The 19,094-nt window shown below is 44.8% G+C and overlaps 1 protein-coding gene across 2 annotated transcripts in view; it reads left to right on the top strand.

Annotated features, from left to right (window-relative positions):
* Positions 1-19,094, top strand: part of LOC139347560 (pleckstrin homology domain-containing family G member 1) — a 39,080-nt gene that overhangs the window by 12,549 nt on the left and 7,437 nt on the right. For both annotated transcript variants that reach the window (XM_070987258.1, XM_070987257.1), the window contains exons 2-5: positions 4,770-5,341; positions 10,787-10,887; positions 11,749-11,818; positions 17,166-17,212. In XM_070987258.1, coding sequence (XP_070843359.1) covers positions 4,919-5,341; positions 10,787-10,887; positions 11,749-11,818; positions 17,166-17,212 — 641 coding nt within the window. In that variant the 5' untranslated portion in view covers positions 4,770-4,918. The remainder of the gene's footprint in view (positions 1-4,769; positions 5,342-10,786; positions 10,888-11,748; positions 11,819-17,165; positions 17,213-19,094) is intronic.

The following is a 19,094-nucleotide window of genomic DNA, read 5'->3' as shown; positions in this document are numbered from 1 at the left end:
TAATTGCATCACAGCAGATGTGATACGATCAAAAACTCCAAAACAGCTACAACATGGGCTTCCTGTTGCGAGATCATCACTGCATTTCATCATAAACGAGGTTGTCTTCCTCTCTGAAAATGCTTCCGATAATCGAAAGTGAAAACAAGGATGTAGATATAATCCAGATGAGCTGCTGAAAATGTACCAGTTTGTGAAAGTGTTCGTACTTTGGACTGTCCTTTAAAGAGCTAATTTCTGCCCAGATTCTTGTTTTTGGAAATGAAAATGAACACAAATAAAGTATAAAAATGCATCAGAAGAGTTGTTTACTTGTGAGAAGCCTGTGAAAAGTGCTGCGCTCTCATAAACACCACATGCCACTGTGAGCATTTTGCCAGTGTTTTGTACCCTCTGTGTACATTGTCTGCTCAGTTTTCAGTCTGGTTCCTCCTGGCTCTCGCTGTCTGCCTTCCAGACAGGCGCGACGTTCAGCATCTTAAACTTGGCTGACTGCTAAAATGCTCCGGCTCTTTGTCTTTTTCAAGCCAAACGAAGGCCAGAGATTGAAGCCAGGTTGTTCAGGCACTCGCTGATTCACTCTCTCTTTAGTCTGGCAGGAAACTCAGCCCTCACACACTATCCTAATCCTCACATGCACAGACACACACACACAACAAACACACACACAGAGGAGAAACAGTCCCAACCTGCATGCTTAGGACCATAATTAGAGATCATTTACAAGGATCAGGTTGAACATAATCTGGACAGGAGGTAACTAAAGCTTGGCCATCCCTGCTCTCTCTCTCCTCTCTCTCTCTGTCTCTCTCTCTCTGTCTCTGTGAGTGTGTGTGTGTGTGTGTGTGTGTGTGTGTGTGTGTGTGTGTGTGTGTGTGTGTGTGTGTGTGTGTGTGTGTGTGTGTGTGTGTGTGTGTGTGTGTGTGTGTGTGTGTGTGTGTGTGTGTGTGTGTGCATAAGAGCCAGTTCACCCAGGAAACGACCAGGGTGTGCCCCAAACATGAAGCTGGAAGGTGGGAAGGAGGGGCTGGGCAAACACAAGATGGAGCAATCTCTCTCTGAAATGTTTGGGTTTCACTGCAAACGGAAACACATGGCTTCTCTGTATTTGCTATCCTTATATGTTTGTTTGTGTGTGGGTGTGTGTGTGCACAGGTCGAACATGTGCGCACACTGCATATCTCGCCGCAATAGCTGACTCGAGGACCATTAAGTTATTAGCTCAATCGGTATCTTCGCAGTGATAAACGTAATGCGTTTTGTGAGAAATGTACACACAGAGCATAGATTTACATACACCACCGACGGTGATAAGGAAGTATTTATCATAGTTTTGTCGAAGGGTCAGCTACCTGTTCATGTCATGGTATGTCAGGTGATATAACCCTTTGTGCATTGTCTGCGGTAACTTGAAAGCAGTGTGTTGCTTATCGAAAAGCTAAGGCTGTTCGTTTGTGTGTGTGTGTGTGTGTGTGTGTGTGTGTGTTGTTTTCGCCCACCAGATTCCTTCTCCTGTCTGATCTGTAATTGTTAAAAAGTGGGTCAGGCTCGGGAGTGCAAACATTTGGACGGACACACGCACGCACGGTGAATCGGCTCCAAACTTGTCTGAGGAAAATACGGTTTTTCATGCCACTCCGGTTTTTGGACGCTCCAGTTCCTTCCTGCTTTTCTTGGCAAGGCAGCGGAGCGAAATTAAAACTTGTGAAAGCTGTTATTCAGCGCATCACACTCTCCCTTCATAGTTGTTTTCGAGAGGTGGATTTCAAAATATTTCAGGTTCCTTCGAAGGGACAATGCAACCAGGAACTGACTTCTTTTTTATTAAATATATAACTGCTACGACTGGAAGCAGCACTAATCAATATTTATGAAAGGTGTCAAAGAATCCTCACCAAACCTTTTAGCTCTTTTGTCTCATTATTTTGGTTGGCTTGCATACCGCCTGCAGCTGTTCTCAGCAAAACAGTTCTGATGAATCGACCACATGCTACTTTCCCAGCATCAAATGGCAGACAAAGCTAGCAACCAGCTAGTAAAGAAAGTGGATCATTTAGGAGCTAAAAATCCAGATATTTAGCTATTGGTGGAGAACAAATCAGAGCTAAAAGAATGGATATTGCACTTTGGAAAATGGTAAATGTGCTTATTGGCTTTCTCGCTGAGAGTTATAGGAGAAGAAAGATCTGTGATGACTTCATTGCCCGCTTAATAAACCTGTCTTAGCATTGACCTGACCAAAGTTCAAAAAAACACCTACCTGCACCTCTAAAGCCCAGTAAAGCTTCCAGCACATAAGTCTCCGTACAACCACAGCTTGTTATTGTTACAGTTCTGTTTGCATGCGGATTAAACGCACAAGACACAACATGTTAATTAGCGAGCTTAACGGGTATTAGTAGACATATTTTTGGACAGAATCATGTTAGCTTTCCCCTTCTGTTTCCATCTTCATGCTAAGCTCGGGTAAACACCACCTGGGACAAGCTCCATACCCGTGACTGTGGTATCAAACGTCTCCTGTCAAACTGTCCTTAAGCGTTCATCAGGTGATCAGAAACACAATCCAAGTGATTGCTAATATTTGTCGATGTCTGCTGCTTGTGTAAATAGGGAAAATATGCTAACAAGTTCCAGATTTCTAGGGTGATAATATGTCAGATGTAGTGTTTAGACTCATTCTTCTTCCTCATGCTGCCAAAAAAAAGAGAACCGTTTGGTAGCGCAGCTTCAGTTTTTTAACCTGGTGTCAGTACAGTCGTGGTTGCCAGAATCAAACCTGTGATCTTTCTATCACGGACCAGTCTAACATGCACAGCTGCTGCTAAAGTGCTCTCAAAAGAGGTGTCACCATGGCAAAAAGACCTCCAAGGTACCTGTTTGAAAGGTGAGAGAGTGGGTATGTACCGGGATTCTTTGTGCTTGTTCTCAGTTTCGCGTTTCATGTTTTTGAACAGGAGTCTGTGATCTTCGATGCTTTGAAGTGAGACGGGTTTAAGCTGAACCGGTGCTGCTGGTACAAGAGCGGCACCGTCCTACAGGGCATTGGATCCCAGTGTTGCCACAACACCGGAGCCGCCGGGTCACTGGTGTATCGAGCTTTGATGGTAGAGACTGGTGTCAAACTCCCACTGAGCTGGTATGAGGCGCTCCCATGTTGTCCTTCCCTTTTCCTTGTTCGCTGTGGCTCTTTGCTCCAAATCTGGCCTCTCTGCGAAGCGAGACCTTGGAAAACGAGGAGGGAAACTTGGAAGGCTTCTGTTTGATACGCTGCATGTGTGGTTTCGCTTCAGCTGGCCTGGCAGCGGGGCCTTGGGAGCTGGTAATCATATCTTAACGGATCTCTCCACAGACACAAGGTTGTGAGCCAGTTTGGCACCGGTGTGATGCCAGATAGACTCCTGCAGTTGCACACACACAAACACACAAGCTTGTCTCTTGAAATGGGGCTTTCATTCATTGCCTCAGTGTGGAGTGTTCTCAGCATTACACTGTTAATCTCGTCATTAATCTCAGTCTCTTTCTCTGTCTCGCACACACAGACACACACATGCATTTAAGACTGGCACAAATAAGAAATGAAAGGTTTCTGTTTCTCGTCTTTGTGTGTGTTTTCTCTCACTCCTCAGCTCCTTCTACATGAAACGTTTCACATCTGGGAGGGCCAGTGGTCCTCGTATGGCGGGTGGTCAGTCAGGCTGTGGTCAGCTGGAATGTCAGGAATTGGGATGCTAAACAGATAGACTGTTAAGACCATATGAAAGTGGTATTGTAAGTGTCAGAAGTGACATACAGTGAGTCTATTTAGCAGAGAGGGAACTACAGTCAGTGCCTGTCCAACGTTTGCATTTCATTTGAGTTTTAACGGCTCAGAGTGACTTTCCAGCACCAGTAAATCATTAGGACACGTACTATTTTGTTCATATTTCAGCTGATATACTCATGTTTTTCTTAAAATGACAAACAAGTGCACTGTTCTGGCTTTAACAAAACTAAAACTTTGAGAGTTTCTTCCAAAGGCAGATGCGAAAAGCCCAAAACAAGTAACAACATCACTGAGAGACAGCAACAACATGAACTGTAACCATTTATTTAGCAACACGAGGACAGCAGTTCCAATGCTGGCATGTATTAGAGCTACCAGTTGTCTAGACCGTGGTCTTTTTTGTTTGCAGTAATTATACCCAGGCATTGTGATTTATATGACAACCATGTATTTAAAAATGCAGAGCCATTGTTTAGGGGACGTTCAGACCAACAATAGCACTACAGCACAACAATGCAAGGGGCTGCATTGTGTGGACGGGTTGCAACAGGTTGCTGCAGCTCGAGGAGGATGTGCAAACCAAGAAGTCCAGTTTTAAAATATATATAAACACCGAGACAGCTGTTTAGGCAACTTTGAGACCAGACTGTGCAGGTTCTGTTGGCAACAAGCAATAAATGTCTCCATCATCTCAATGCTTGCAAAGTAAATTAGACCAATGTTGCACGGTAATTGCTGCAAGGCATTCCTCCATTTGCACAACATTTCATGCTTGATGCTTGATGTTAATCTTGATCTTTTGCTGGAGCCTCACAAGCCAGTGCTTTCATTGAATTAAATGAGGAAGCTTGTGTGTGTGTGTGTGTGTGTGTGTGTGTGTGTGTGTGTGTGTGTGTGTGTGTGTGTGTGTGTGTGTGTGTGTGTGTGTGTGTGTGTGTGTGTGTGTGTGTGTGTTAAAATGGATTAATGAGAATCTCTTCCTTTCTCTCATTTTCCTCTCTAGATGATTATAACTACCTGCCTGATGCGTTGCCTCCTCTTCCTGAAGTCCCGGACTCCGGCTCAGTCCTGAGCTCCGTTGACATACCGGCCCGCTGCCTCCGCAACCCGGCCTTCCGTCACGCCTCCTCGCGCTACTGCTCTGCCCTCAGCATGGACTCCTCACCCGACAGCGCCGAGAGGCCGATCAGCTACAGCTCCACCTCTTCCTCCGCTTCCTCCCGGGACAGTCACTGCTCGCTGGGCAGCCGCTCCACCATTGTCACTGCCCCTCACTGTAACCCGGCGACCTCAGACAGGGACTCCGGGGCGATTCGGTTGGAACTGGTCCCGGCCCGGCAGCTGGGATGCCGGGAGGACGATGACAGAAATGATGGAGGGATGGACACAGGGAGGGGACAAGGGAGACAGAGCAGTGTGCAGACACTGACAGAACATTCAGAGCCTGAGCTGGGACCAGATGCAGGAGAGCGGACAGGTCAGGTGCAGGGACCCAGGACGTATGTGGACCGGGTGGTGCAGGAGATACTGGACACGGAGAGGACCTACGTCCGGGACCTGCGAAGCATCGTAGAGGTACGGACCACTCAACCACAATAACATGTTAATGAAACGCAACCTGTGTCGGAAATTAGAAGCAGAGGGATCCTCCAGGTTGGCAGGACTTCAGAGGTATTTAAGACATTTGGCAGAACATCAAACGTTCAGTGAGGCTTTGAACAAATTTGCTTTCGCAGATTGTATCAGCTCCAAATGTCACTTTTCAGTTTTCACCCAGGACATGAGCATGAAGCTAAAATGTTTCATCAGAAACAATGCTGCCGGTTTTCCCTGAGTAATCGATTTTGCTTATTTTAAACAGTGATGGTAGAAGTAAAAGTAATACAAAAGTAAAAAAAATACTCCATTACAATTAAAAGTACATTATCATCAAAATTTACTTAAAATACCAACACATCAAGCAGTGACATGGCAGCTATTATATATGACCTTATTAGATTGTTAATATTGATGTCACTGCTTGAAGTGGAGCTAAATTCAAATGCTTTAAACCCTGTTTAGTCCACTGGTTCCCAACGTTGGTTAGACCTCCTTAAAAGGGTCACAAGCTAAACCTGAGGGGTCCTGAGATGATTGATGGAATATTTTCTTATTTCTCAAAATCATTTTTTGGACTTCTCTGGAATCTTTCATGAAATATTCAATGATTTTACCTTTCTTTGGTCTTTGACACTTAGCTTAATGTTTGCAATCTTCTCTTATTTTTATGGAAAATTTTGGTCTGAAAAATAAAGAGAAATATTGTGGATAAGAATCATCAAGGTGCATAAAAAAAGAAAGTACAAGTACCTCAAAATTGTGCTTAGGGAAATACTCACCACCAGTGACTTTAAACCAGGAAATCATTTTGGGTGTGATGTTTTTTCAGCTAGTGGTTCTTAACCTCTTGAAACAAAGCAATCCAAATTTGAATTTATTGATTTCAGAGAAATAAAAGCAAACTTTAGAGTAAACTCTTAAAGAATAGATTTAATTCTGTGTAACTTTTTCTGCTCTCCTTTTCTGTCAATCGTCCGTCAACCCCAAAGGCTTATCTCACAACTGGGCGCTGCTGTTTTAATTCAGGGAATAGAGGCAGAAACTGAAATTGGAGCATATGTTTTTAAACTTTTCAGGGATCCAGTCTTTCTCAAGTGAAAAAGGAAAAGGTTGAACTGAAATGTTTCAAACCCGAGCAGCAGCGCGACGTCATGAACGTGCTTCAGCCCAGCATCCTGCTCGACCTTGGTCTTTTCAGGAGGAATACGGGGCTTTAAATCACCAGATAACACACATCCTTTAGGTCTTTGTGGTTTTCCTCACACACGTGACGCATGCTGCTCGTTGCCTGCTGGGAGCCTCCATTACAATAAGGTCACCTGCGCTCGCAGGCGGAGTTTGGCCGAGTTACACGACACCGGTGCCTTTGTGCTGCAGGCACAGGCCCACATTCAAAACTTTAGACCTTCTTTTAAGCATACACACACACACACACACACACACACACACACACACAATACAGTATGCACACACAGATAAATGCACTCTTTTTGTGAGGTTTGCTTTGAACTGCAAGGATACACAGAGCCTCCAGTCAGTGCTTTAGTGGCTTTGTTCAGGATTGGGTGTAGTGGTTTGTATCAAAGGTTGCTCTCCTTTCTCTTTGCCTCCTCTTTGTTTCTCTGTTCAGCTCTTCTCGGTTCTCCATGAAGCCTAAAATTCATGTCGTCTGTGCTTCAATGTGGCGCACACATGTGATGTGTGTTTTTCATTTGCGTTCTGCAGCGTGCTTTGAATTGATTGTGTAAAATGATTAAATGTTTATAAGGAAATTGTTGTATTTTGCATGTGCATATGAGCATGCATGTGTTGGAGCGTTGCCCACCTTTTCCGGTAACCTCCATCTGAACAGGGCTTCCTCCCCCACTCCAGGCTGTGGGTTTGTGGGTCAGTGTGTGTGTGTGTGTGTGTGTGTGTGTGTGTGTGTGTGTACATATGTCTCTGTTATTTGGGGTTAAGAAGGTTCATTCGGGGAATAGCTGTTGTCAAAAGAGAGCAGGAAACTCATATTCCCAAGAGACGGGGTGAGTAGGGGGAGTGAGGTTTAGGTTTTGTGGTTTTGGCCTGTCACCCCTGATCGATGTCCCACCCTCTACTAGTCCTCCTTCCCTTTCTCCCCTCTTCAGGACGCAGAGGTGAGGAAAAGGGGGAGAGAGAAAGGAACGTAGGTTGAGGGATTTAGCCCTGAGATAACAGCGTCCAAAGTAGGTTAGAAAAACAATGAACAGAGCTCAGGAGCTGTGCTTAATAACCCTCAACTGCCTCTACACTGCAGACCACCTATTCCCGTTAGAGAAGCAGACCACCCAGTCCACACTTACATGACAGGACAGCTAATTCTTCACCAGTACTTGGAAAAAGACGCATGCATTTCGCCTTTCTTCGCCCCTTCAGTGACAGTTCCAGTGAGTGCACACTGGATGGATTGCACTGATTGTATCTGTATGAACAGAGCTTTTAACATGACAGTTTACCTACACGGAGGGCAGCTGCTGGACAGCACAGCATCGAGCCATCTATTATCAGCACTGTCCTGCGTGAGCTGGTCCCGCAACCCCCGTTTCAGTAATCCCTTTGCCCGCGCTGCTTCCTGTGAGAGACGAGGGTGTGACAGCCGTAACACAAATATTTACCCAGACTCCCCTGGGCTCACCTGTGTTTCATCTGTCAGCGGCGGTGTTGCGGTCCACATGCACACTCACGCTCTGCCTGCCTGTGTGTGAGCTGTGTGTGTGAATGGAGAGTACTTACAGTGCATTTTTAACCATCACAGCGTCCGTCAGTTGGTGCGAGAGTTAACGAGTTTTTTAGGGCAGCCGTGAAGGCTCAATGTATGCAAACAGCCAATACAGAAATATGCAGCCAATACAGAAAACACAACCCAACACAGAAAACACGTAATTGGCACCAGAAGTTTCCAGGGAACAATAAAAAGCGATGACAGCCCCTGCTGTGTTTACTGTCCCTGGAAAATGCTGTTTTGTAACAAATTCCCATTGTGTTCTGTGCAGTTTGTGGCATTTCTCAATTTGGTTGTGTTTCCTCCCCTTTGCAGCGTTTCCTCCTAAAAGCTGTGCATGAAAATTGTGAAAGATGTTTTCTTGAGCTGCAGTGCGTTGAGCTCTGAGCGCCGGCGCACGTCTTGCTTGGCGTTCGTCAGCTCTGTGTGATCGCCCTTCCGTGGCTCGATCAGTGTGCTTAATGAGGCCAATCCATTATCCACAAACAACCTCAAAGACAAAGCTCTCATCTTTCTTTCCCTCCTCCTCCTCTTCTTTTTCCGCTCTGAGGCCTGGAGCGCAGGCCATTTGAAGTTGACCAGGAGTTTGGAAATAAACTGGGAACGTCACTCAACCTGCAGAAACATTGAAAGCAGTCAGATTTGGATGTTTGAGCTCAGCATTATGTGGAGAAATGACTTCCGACTGCGGCGCGGAGTGAGGGATGTGTTTGGCGTGTAGGAAAAGAGTGCGTACTTGAGGAGGTTAATGGTTAACGAGAGAAAGTATCAGGTTTGTACATGTTATGTCTGATGCTCAGCGGGGAGTGTACTTTAAGGTGTGTGTGTATCTGAACGCTGCCCATTGTTGAGCTCAGTCAGGCTTCGGCTGAGTGCGATGAGTGAACGGGTCAGGCCGGGTCAGCTCCATGACCCTGTGGCTAATACAGCATCACATTACCTCTGATGGTCAACAGAATCTAAATGCGACCCTTTGACATGACCCCCGATGTAACCACTGACCTGCCTGCTCAACTCGAATCCTCAAAACCAAAATCTGAGCCTCAAATCTAAACATCCAAAATCACTCACTGCACAGTTTGAATGAACTCTCAAGTCTTTGTTTTAAATGAGATCATTCAGCCTCTTTTTTACATCCCTCCTCTCACCAAAGCAAGCACGGTTTAATGAATTGCTCAGCTCAGCTATTATAATAATAATGATAATAATGGCTGAATACATAATGCATTACCAGGAACTGAAACCACGGCAGCAGACTGGAAACTAAGCAAACAGAGCCTCTCTGTCTCCCTCTCCTCTTTGGTCTCTTAAAAAACACAAGCGTTGTGTGCTGAAATGATCAGTGGGTGTGTGTTTGTGCATGTTCAGGGCAGCCTGGTACTTTTCTCAGTGTTGTAATGTCTGTCCTGCCCAGTTGCAGGTTGTGGTCTGGTTTGCAAACTGCCACCAGGATGCTTCCGCCTCCTCAACCCCTATCCAGACTGGCTCCTGGGTTCAAGTTTAAATACAGCTGCATTGATGATGGAGCTCGTGTTTGAGGACGTGTGTGCGTGCAGGTGTTTCGAGGTGTTTCCTGTGTAGCTGTGTTTTGGGAGTCAGGTTGGCAGCTATCAGAGCTTAAGACGCTTTGTAGGAAGGCGAGACGTTCCTGTGAAATTACTGGCAGCCTGCAGCAGTAGGTGCACCGGCGGTTTAGTTTTACAGCCTCGCTGGTCTCACAAAGGCAATCAGGGCTGCTGCAGAACACTGAGCTGAGCTGAGCTGAGCTGAGCTGAGCTGAGCAGCGTGCAGAGTTAAAACAATCATCGTTCTCTCTCCACCTCTCACTTTCCTCCTGCAGGCCAGACTGAGGGCTGAGGCTGCTGTTTAAACACCTCACTAACGACAGTGATGGAGGCACCGATAAGAACCAAGAGGACAAAATCCTCCTGCACAGACTTATACCTGTTTTTCAACCCGTGCTTCCCAGCACTCGTCTAAACCTGATTACCTGTTATTTCCTTATCACGCTGTTTACACAAAACAATACAGGGATCAGGCAGCGCATTACACAAATTGGCTGTTGTTACCTGCATTACGCCCGGCTTTGACAGTTACACTGCTGCACTGTTTTCCAAAGCATACTTTGAATTTTAGGTTTTAAACTAATCAAAGCTGAAAACATATATAACAACAGTGTTTTAGGTTTTTGCTTGAACAGGGTTAGTTTTTGTGTCTTATAAAAATCGCTTCCGCACAGTGCTGCTTGATATAACCCAAACACTGGTGAAAAGGCATAAAGGCTGATGAGTGAAAGCACATATTTTTTTGTGCACAATGAGGATGTTTCCTCCTTTAGTAACTGTGCACCTATACGATATCTTACAGCTGAGCTTCAAACTGTTGCTTAGTGGGACTGCGATTCAGAAATGCCCTAAATTATGCTGCTAATGCTTTATTTCTATGAGTCTTAAACAAAAGAAATGTCACATAAGCAGCTCTGAAAATCTGACTATTCACACATTAACATACAGCCCCAGGACGGGAGTGGGCTTTGAAACCCTCCGCCGTAACATCTGTGGGAGTCACAGTGTGAGTGGTCTGTCAAACTCAAGTGTGTGTATGTGTGTGTGTGTGTGCCAAGAGGGGTGTCAATCAAAATGGCAGCCATGTAGCTCTAACATGACTCTTTCTCTCTGCAGGACTACTTGGAGAGCATCAGTAACCAGTCTCGACTGGCCTTGAGCTCTGAGGATAAAGGCTCGCTGTTTGGCAACATCCAGGACATCTATCACTTTAACAGGTACAACACACACACACGCGCACACACACAGCACTGAGACGTGTCAGATTTGATTGATGGATAGTAGAGATAGGAAGGATCCATGTCTATGACTTGATTTAAAAGAGGTCGTTTGTCCACTTGCTTTGAAAGAAAACGGCTCCACGTGTGATGTCAGTAAAGGGATAAACTCAGACCTTCGCTCTTGTCTGTTATTTTGCCAATGAGGGCTGAAAACTCGGTTTTGACTTGCCCTCAAACCCATAAATACACCGCCGGACTCTCTCTGGCGCAACAATGTGCTGCAAATAGCGAAACTGGGCTGAGCCACCTGTTGGCTTCTGGGAAGGGTGTTGACTGGTAGTCAGGTGAGCGTCTAGAAGCCCCCGTCTGCATATTTGTGTCCTCCGGCACCGCTCTAAACCGCGTGCATTCAGACGAGATGGCTAGCCGAGCATCAGCCACGGCGGTCCGGAGAAATGTGCACACTCCCACCTATTGATTTCTAAGCTGTGGCACGCAGACAAACTGGCCTGTAAAAGGAAGCATAAAAGCAGTTTAAAGCGATCACGGTGACCTCATGCTTCAGCCATGAAACAATAACTCCCAACAGTGGCCCTTTTTTTTCCACAGCGTGCACTCACACACACGTTCACACGGGAGATGCCTGTTTGAATTCGTGGAAGTTTCTCATTTGTTCGCAGCCCGGTGCCCTTAGACCTAATTTCTGTCGCCAGGGTGACTCTTGCTCCTGAAATCCACCGTTTGAAGCCATGAATCGTGGGAGAGTAGTTTGTATTCATGTGTCAAGGGAAGGAGAAAAGGCACAGGGTGCACATTTTCACATCACATACTGATTTCTTTGAGCGGTGTTTGTTTCAGGGACCTTCTTCATGATCTGGAGAAGTGTAACGCTGACCCCGTGGCCATCGCAGAGTGCTTCGTGTCCAAGGTAAAGATGGTCGCCCCCCATGTGCCCTCTTTTCTCCACCTTCTGTCCATCATCCCCCTCTCTGTCTGTAGTGGTGGGAAGAAACAAAGCACATTTACTCACATTTATTGTATAAAACCAGAATTTAATGTCTTACCTTTAGCATCAATGCTAAAAATCTGGTCATACATCATAATAATACATCAGTCACAGCAGCCGTTTTCTGCCCAGTGATGACTTTCACTGCTGTACTTTTACTGCAGTAGGATTTTAAATGCAGGACGTGCTTTTATAATTGAGTATTTTGGGAGTATTTTACTAAAGTCAAGGTTTTGAGTGCTTCCTCCACCACTGTCTGTCTCTCTGCCCACATACACACTCGTTCCCTGCTTGTTGAAACTCGTCCAAACAGCTGGTTCCAACACACACACACACACACACACACACACACACACACACACACACACACACACACACACACACACACACACACACACACACATACAGACCAATGCAAGACAGGAAATGAGAAACAGGCTGCTATAAGAGATGAATTCCCAAAAATCAGGTGAAGATGCTACGTGACATCAGACACTTTATTGTCGCTGCTATTATTAGTATTATTGAGGCTTTTGGTGGTTGGAATGTCAGTTGAAATGCAGCAGGAGGGCAGGGGAGGTAGGACAACGCCAGAGGAATTTTAAGGACCGTCCAAATGTATAATCACCTTTTCACAGGAGGGGGATAATAGCAGGGCTTCATCAAGAAAAACTGGACTCAGCAGCACTGGTATCACTGGTCTGTTTCAGCGTTTATACGCTCCTCGCCCGTCTGTCCCCTAAAAAGAAATGATTGCGTGATTATGTCCCATGATAATGTGCTGCATTCCTGCACTTCCTCTGAAACACTTGACATTCCCTCCCTGCCCTACTGCAATTACACCCAATACCACAGAGCAACTGTCTGACCATCAAGTCACAGACTCCCTAAATACAGCAGCTGTTGTTGAGACAAACCCGTTTTACTGCAGCCCACAGCAGCACTCTGCATAATTAACTGAGATCCATAAACAAACCAGCGTGATGACATCTTGCAACCGGCTGATTCATGTTAGTTACAAAAAAGCCTCAACGAGAAAAGAAACTGATCTCGGATAATCCCCTAACCTGAAACACAGGCAGCCTATTGTTGATGTCTGTTCTGTATAAACACAGTGTTCCATCTTTATGGTCTTTATTGTGTCTTTAATCCAGCAGTTAAATTGGGTCAAAGTCGGCTTAAAGCAAGGCTACACCTCTGGAAGTCCAAATCACACCCTGCCTGGAGCCTCCTACCTCGTAACTTCTCTCTCATGCGGCTCGTACTACCCATTAAAACCATTAAAAGTTTCCTCATTTTAGCCCAAAACAGGCATTTATTATGGTCCATACAGATCCGACCAAACCGGCATTACACAACCTGAAGTTCACTTTATGAAAAACATGATTCAGTTTAAATTGAAAGTTCATTCTTGACTTTGGAAAGAGCAGTTTGTTGCTCAATAATATCACCACAAGGTCCATTAGTAGATGTTCGGGAGCTTTAAGTCATATCAGCAGATGAAGTTTGCCCAGTTCTCATGAGACTTCAGAGCGCTGTAAAGTCTCCTCGTCCATGTTGGCTTCAAAGATGAGATTGAAAGTGCGCTTTTCAGCTTGGAAAGAGCACAAGAAGTCCTTTATATGCTCAGAAAAAAGGAAATCTACACATGAGCTGAGTGAAATCCATTCGCTGAGGAAGATACCGTCTAAAAGCAGATGTTTCCGAGCTTAAATAGCCAAGATAATTCATAAAATTCCCCTCGTATAATTACATTCATGTTAGAAGTAGTCGAGATGAACATACAGTAGCTGGTACTGTGTGCTAAGTGTCTTTAGCTTCTATAGATTTATCAATGAGCATGAGGGCTCAGTCTGCAGCCAGACCACCTCCCGGACATATTTAGTCACCGCTGACCACCCTGTCCCCTTTACAAGGATGAACATCCCCGTGCATGTGTGCATGTGTGTGTGCGCGTGTGTGTGTGTGTGTGTGTGTGTGTGTGTGTGTGTGTGGCTTCATCATTTCACAGGCTGACTTCTGGTAAAAGTGTTGTAACCAGAATAGTAAGCAGGGTTCTTTTGTATTGCTGAAGGTTAGTCACGGTTGCTAAGACCCAGAAAAACCACAAAACCTCTCTTTCACTATCTGCTGTGAAATGCACACACACACACACACACACACACACACACTCACAGCTAATACATTTCTCGTCTGAGCAGCCAAAAATCACAGCCCAGCGCAGTGTTTGAAGAAGAGAAGCGCTCTCGCTGTAAATCTCCTCCTCTCTCTCAGATAATTGGCTATCTATCCTCATGTTCCTCTGTGCGCTATGTGTTGAGTAAGCCTTTAAAGCTTTTTATGGGTCGCTACATGCTGACTGAAGCACAGAGGGCACAATTACAACAAGATCTTAAGCTTTTTTTTTTTTTTTTTGCCCCTAGCTGTCGTGTTCAGTGCTCTCCTGATGACTCACTGTGACCGCTCCAGTCTCGACAAAATCCCAGCAGATTCTGCTGATTTATGACTTGGCCGTTAGCTTTTTTTTTATTTAGCTTCACTGTGTCGTCATCAGAAGCCACAGCTCAGAAAAGTCAAAATCCTTCTCTATCATTTGCATCTTGATACTCTGGGAAGGGATACGTTTGATTTCCATCATGCACCGGAGCCAGCTCTTAGTTCAAAACGCTCACATGCAGCATTTGGATATGCTGATTATATGATTCAGACGTAGCTTGTGTATATTTCTTAAGGGGAAGCGTATCATAAATGCGAGCTATTTCAGGGTCTGCTGGTTCCACGGTTGGCTTCAAAGAGCGCGTGCAGACATGCATGCTCTGCACGAATTTGTATTCCATAGAGGCATTTATGTATCTTGCGGCCTCGTGCTCACGGTGCAGAAGGATATTAGGGGTGTGTATTAGGAGTGCGGGTTGGTGTGTGTGTGTGTCGTCAGAAATCAATGATGGCACATCTGGTTGTGTTTAGGCCTGGTCTGTGGCGGCAGACTGCTGGAGACAAGGAGGAGAGCCCTGCTCTTCAATTTAGGATGGTTCCCACGGTTGTGTGTGTGTGTGTGTGTGTGTGTGTGTGTGTGTGTGTGTGTGTGTGTGTGTGTGTGTGTGTGTGTGTGTGTGTGCATTGTGTGTACATTTTGGTGGGATGCACTGTTTGTGTAGGTTGAATTGTTTGCTGTGGCTATATATGGACTATATATTTACCTACAGCAAGAGACATTTGCATACATTCAGTCTCTGCATGCTGTAAGTTTACCATGAGTCACATGCTGGAAAATGTGTGTGTGAAGCTCTGTATGTGTGTGTGTGTGTGTGTGTGTGTGTGTGTGTGTGTGTGTGTGTGTGTGTGTGTGTGTACATTATGAACCAGGACAAACTTCTGTCATCTGCCCCGTGTGTTTATGATGTCGCTTCCTGCAAGCTGTCCACATCCTGCGACCCCCGAGTGTTTATGGACACAAATAGAGTTCAATTAGACGCAGTTATGCAACGGTAAGGGGTTCATCTGCAGGCCTCCAGAGCAGAAAAGCTTAACGAGAAGAGGAGGATGCAAGGTTGTCTAAGTGAAGAAAATCAGAGGAATATCAGTAAAAGATCGATGTTGAGATGAAGTGGAAAATGGGGGAAAGGAGGGCACAGGGCGTTTCTGAGAGAGAGAAAGAGGTCTAGCTTTGATAAGTCACGCTGTCTCGGATGTCTTTGATGTTCAGGGAGGCATGCAAGGTGGGAAAAGTCTCAATTAAAGGGGCGGTGATGAAGTATGAGGGGATATTTAATCCAAGTGCTCAGGGCTGTTGGGATCAACAGAGACTTAAAGGCCAGGACGAAAGGCTAATCATAAGCTACAGGCCTGACTTTCAATTAGTAGCAGTGAGCGCTGGAGAGAGGATGCCTTGTCTGTGGGCTCGGAGCGTGCAGAGCCGTAAACATGAAATAAGCAATAGGTCATCAAAACTGCAGACACGGTGCAACCGGAGATGAGGAGGCAAAAACACCTTGACCTTTACAGGGTTGTGCACATATACTTGGGTTGGGTACATTGACTTTATATTTTAAGTAATCATTCTGCAAACTGTCGCCTGTTTTTCTCAGTTTTCTGGGCGTCCACTGTGTTCAAATCATTTTCATATGATGTGAAAATTTATGAGGAGACTCATGAAACTTGCTTTGATCGTGTGATCCAGCTTTGCGAACAATAAGTCAGCATTAAACTTTGTCAGGGGATCATTGTTGTCGACTTTTCAAATCGATCAAACAACACAGCAACATAAGTAACTCTGACAAAACTAATGTAGGCCTGATGTTCACTGTGGTCAGTCGGGAGTCTGCTCATAGATTTTCTCACCGCGCTGAAGTGAATGGAAACCAATGGCAGTTTGGAAAAGTAAGAAAAATCACAACATTTTAAGGTGTAAGAGCATGATCAGAACAAATATGATTGGCAAAAGTAAAGTATATTCATATAACTCAAAATCAGACTTTACAAAGTGGAAAAGGTCAGTACACATCATACAAACAAACAAACATGTTACATATGTACTACATAAGATCAGATAAGATAAAACTTTATCGATCCCCAGAATGGCTGTTTCTCAATGGATTTTTAATTGCACATGAGTAAGATATGGATAATTAAAAACTGTTTTGTACTATTGCACAGTAGAAAAAATACAACACACTAAAAAAAATATATGTAAGCACAGCAAAAAAAATTTACTATTGTACGTAATATTTGCACAGATGTAAGGAATATTTGCAAATGTTAACATTATGAACATACCAACTTCTAAACACGCATGAAGATGCACATGTAAATAAATTTCCCATTAAAATAAAGTTATATTTTAAAAAGCTGCAATGAAAAGTCCTTTCAGGAAGAGAGTTTTAACAGGATGCTGGTTATAGAAATCTGAGCTCGTCAGACAGATTGTGCCCTCACTGTAAAAGCTAAGTAAACATGATTTGTTGTTCAAGGGTGAACACTTGCAAACACACTTTTCTGGACATTAATTTGCCTTGAGTGTGATTATGCAGAGCCAAAAACACCCAAAGTCCAAAACAAAATGCTGTCAGAAATGGCTCCTTATGATGGTGAACGTGGCAAACAAACATACCTGTTCAGCAGGTATGAAACAGACAGAGGGAGGATGTTTATCGCTCACCACACACCTGCATGTACCATCACTCCATCTCACCTTTCCTTCCCCCCATTCGTCCTGCTTCCTGTCACTTAAATGCATCTAAAACTAACTTGTCTTTGTTGTGTTTTGCAGAGCGAAGAGTTCCACATTTACACTCAGTACTGCACCAACTACCCACGGTAAGATTCTGTGTGTGTGTGTGTGTGTGTGTGTGTGTGTGTGTGTGTGTGTGTGTGTGTGTGTGTGTGTGTTAGGGTGCACAAAACCCATCTTCTTGTTGTCAGCGTCACCCTATCTCGATCACACCTCCACATACTGTCTTCCCAGCGTCTCGCATGGCTCCATTGTGCACATGGATCAATGCATTACCTTTTTTCCCTCCCTGACAAACTGACGCGTTCCATAGAAGCCACCTCAGCAGGAGTCAAAGTGTCTACCGTCAGTTGTGCCTCGGGGGTTTTTTCCTTCCATTCTTTTATTCGCCGCCTATTGACAGAGTTACAGCTCACGCACTGACAGATGGGGTATTATGGTTGTCACCTTATTGTACCGTACGCTGTTAATGTTTTATTATGCTTTGTGTGAGTGTGGTCCCATGGGACACCTGTGTGCATCGCTTGGGAGGAATCATGTGCAGTTTTTTTTGTGTGTGCCAGTGTGTGTGCTGTGTGTGTGCTGTGTGTGATTAAATGGGCTGAAACGTGAGGCTATTCTACACACTGCACCTACCAAACACACCCTCTCCTGCGGCTACCATTTTTCTTTCACAGCACATGATAAGGAAGGCATGAGTGCAGGCAGCTATTTACAAGCTAATTATGACTAATTGAATGCTGATTGTTTGTGTGTGACAGTGTGTGTGTGTGTGTGTGTGTGTGTGTGTGTGTGTGTGTGTGTGTGTGTGTGTGTGTGTGTGTGTGTGTGTGTGTGTGTGTGTGAGTGAGTGTGTCTGCGTGTGTGTGTGAGAGAAGGGGCTATTGTCAGCTGTTTGAGATAGACCCTCTCCCACATCCACACCACAGCTGGTGACCCCAACCAAGGTCACACACGACAGACACACACACACACGCACACACACACGCACACGCACGTACACACACGTGCACACTCAGAGGCTGCAGATGTATCGTGGTCCTGCTGAGCTCTAAGGTCGGGTTTCCTCCAGAACAATGTGAGGCCTGTGTGGAGCTTCACTGGAATTTAGGCATGCAGACATGCACATGCATGCGCGCGCACACATGCAGACACACACATGCATACAAAAACACAGAAGAAAGGCAAGCTTGGGGCAATTCACAACTGTCTTTCTCTGTCTTTTTCCACTGTGCTTGTCTATGCACACACACACTTGCAGCCTACATTAGTTGGTGAAAAAGGCTCTTTCTTCCCCAGTAGGTCACACAGCAGACGAGCTTTAGTGAACAGAAAATTCAGGTCTTACAAGCTTATAACTGCGATGTGAAGCTGAAATAGGGCTGAATGATAATCTATTAACGTTTAGTAATTACAAGCAAATTAGAAAAGAAGTGAACATTATTAAAGGACAATTTCGCTGTTTTTTATGCCTGTGTTCGAACAGGAGTCGGGTGCTCATATGAATATTAAAACAGATTGTTCTTTTCATTCCTCCTGTTCACGCCGACCATTAAAAAAGACCTGCAAATGAGCTTCCAATGGAAGTGATGTGATCTACAGTCCTCGAAAACTATATTCCATGGTTTATATGAAGTTAATTAGAGGCATCCAGATATTAAACATACCCGCTTCATTTGTAACTCATATTAACTTCACATAAACTTTATATTGCACAGAACGATTTATCACTTACATGAAGCGTGTTCAGGGAGAGATCTTGGCATCACGGCTGGTGCATATACTTAACTGGAAAGTCTGCACACTGTGGCGTGTTTATGGAACGTGATTTAAAGTATTTAGAGCATATTTGACATACAGATATCATGCAAATACTCATATGGTAACATAAATTAAGACAATATCAGTACTGGTCACGGTTATGAGTGTTCCTTTTTTTAAGTGCTGTCTGTCGGGACATGTATTATG

Source organism: Chaetodon trifascialis, chromosome 19, assembly GCF_039877785.1.
Source record: "Chaetodon trifascialis isolate fChaTrf1 chromosome 19, fChaTrf1.hap1, whole genome shotgun sequence".
NCBI classification, from domain to species: Eukaryota; Metazoa; Chordata; class Actinopteri; order Chaetodontiformes; family Chaetodontidae; genus Chaetodon; species Chaetodon trifascialis.
The sequence above is the reverse complement of the archived record's forward strand: the minus strand, read 5'-3'. Positions and strand labels throughout refer to the sequence as shown.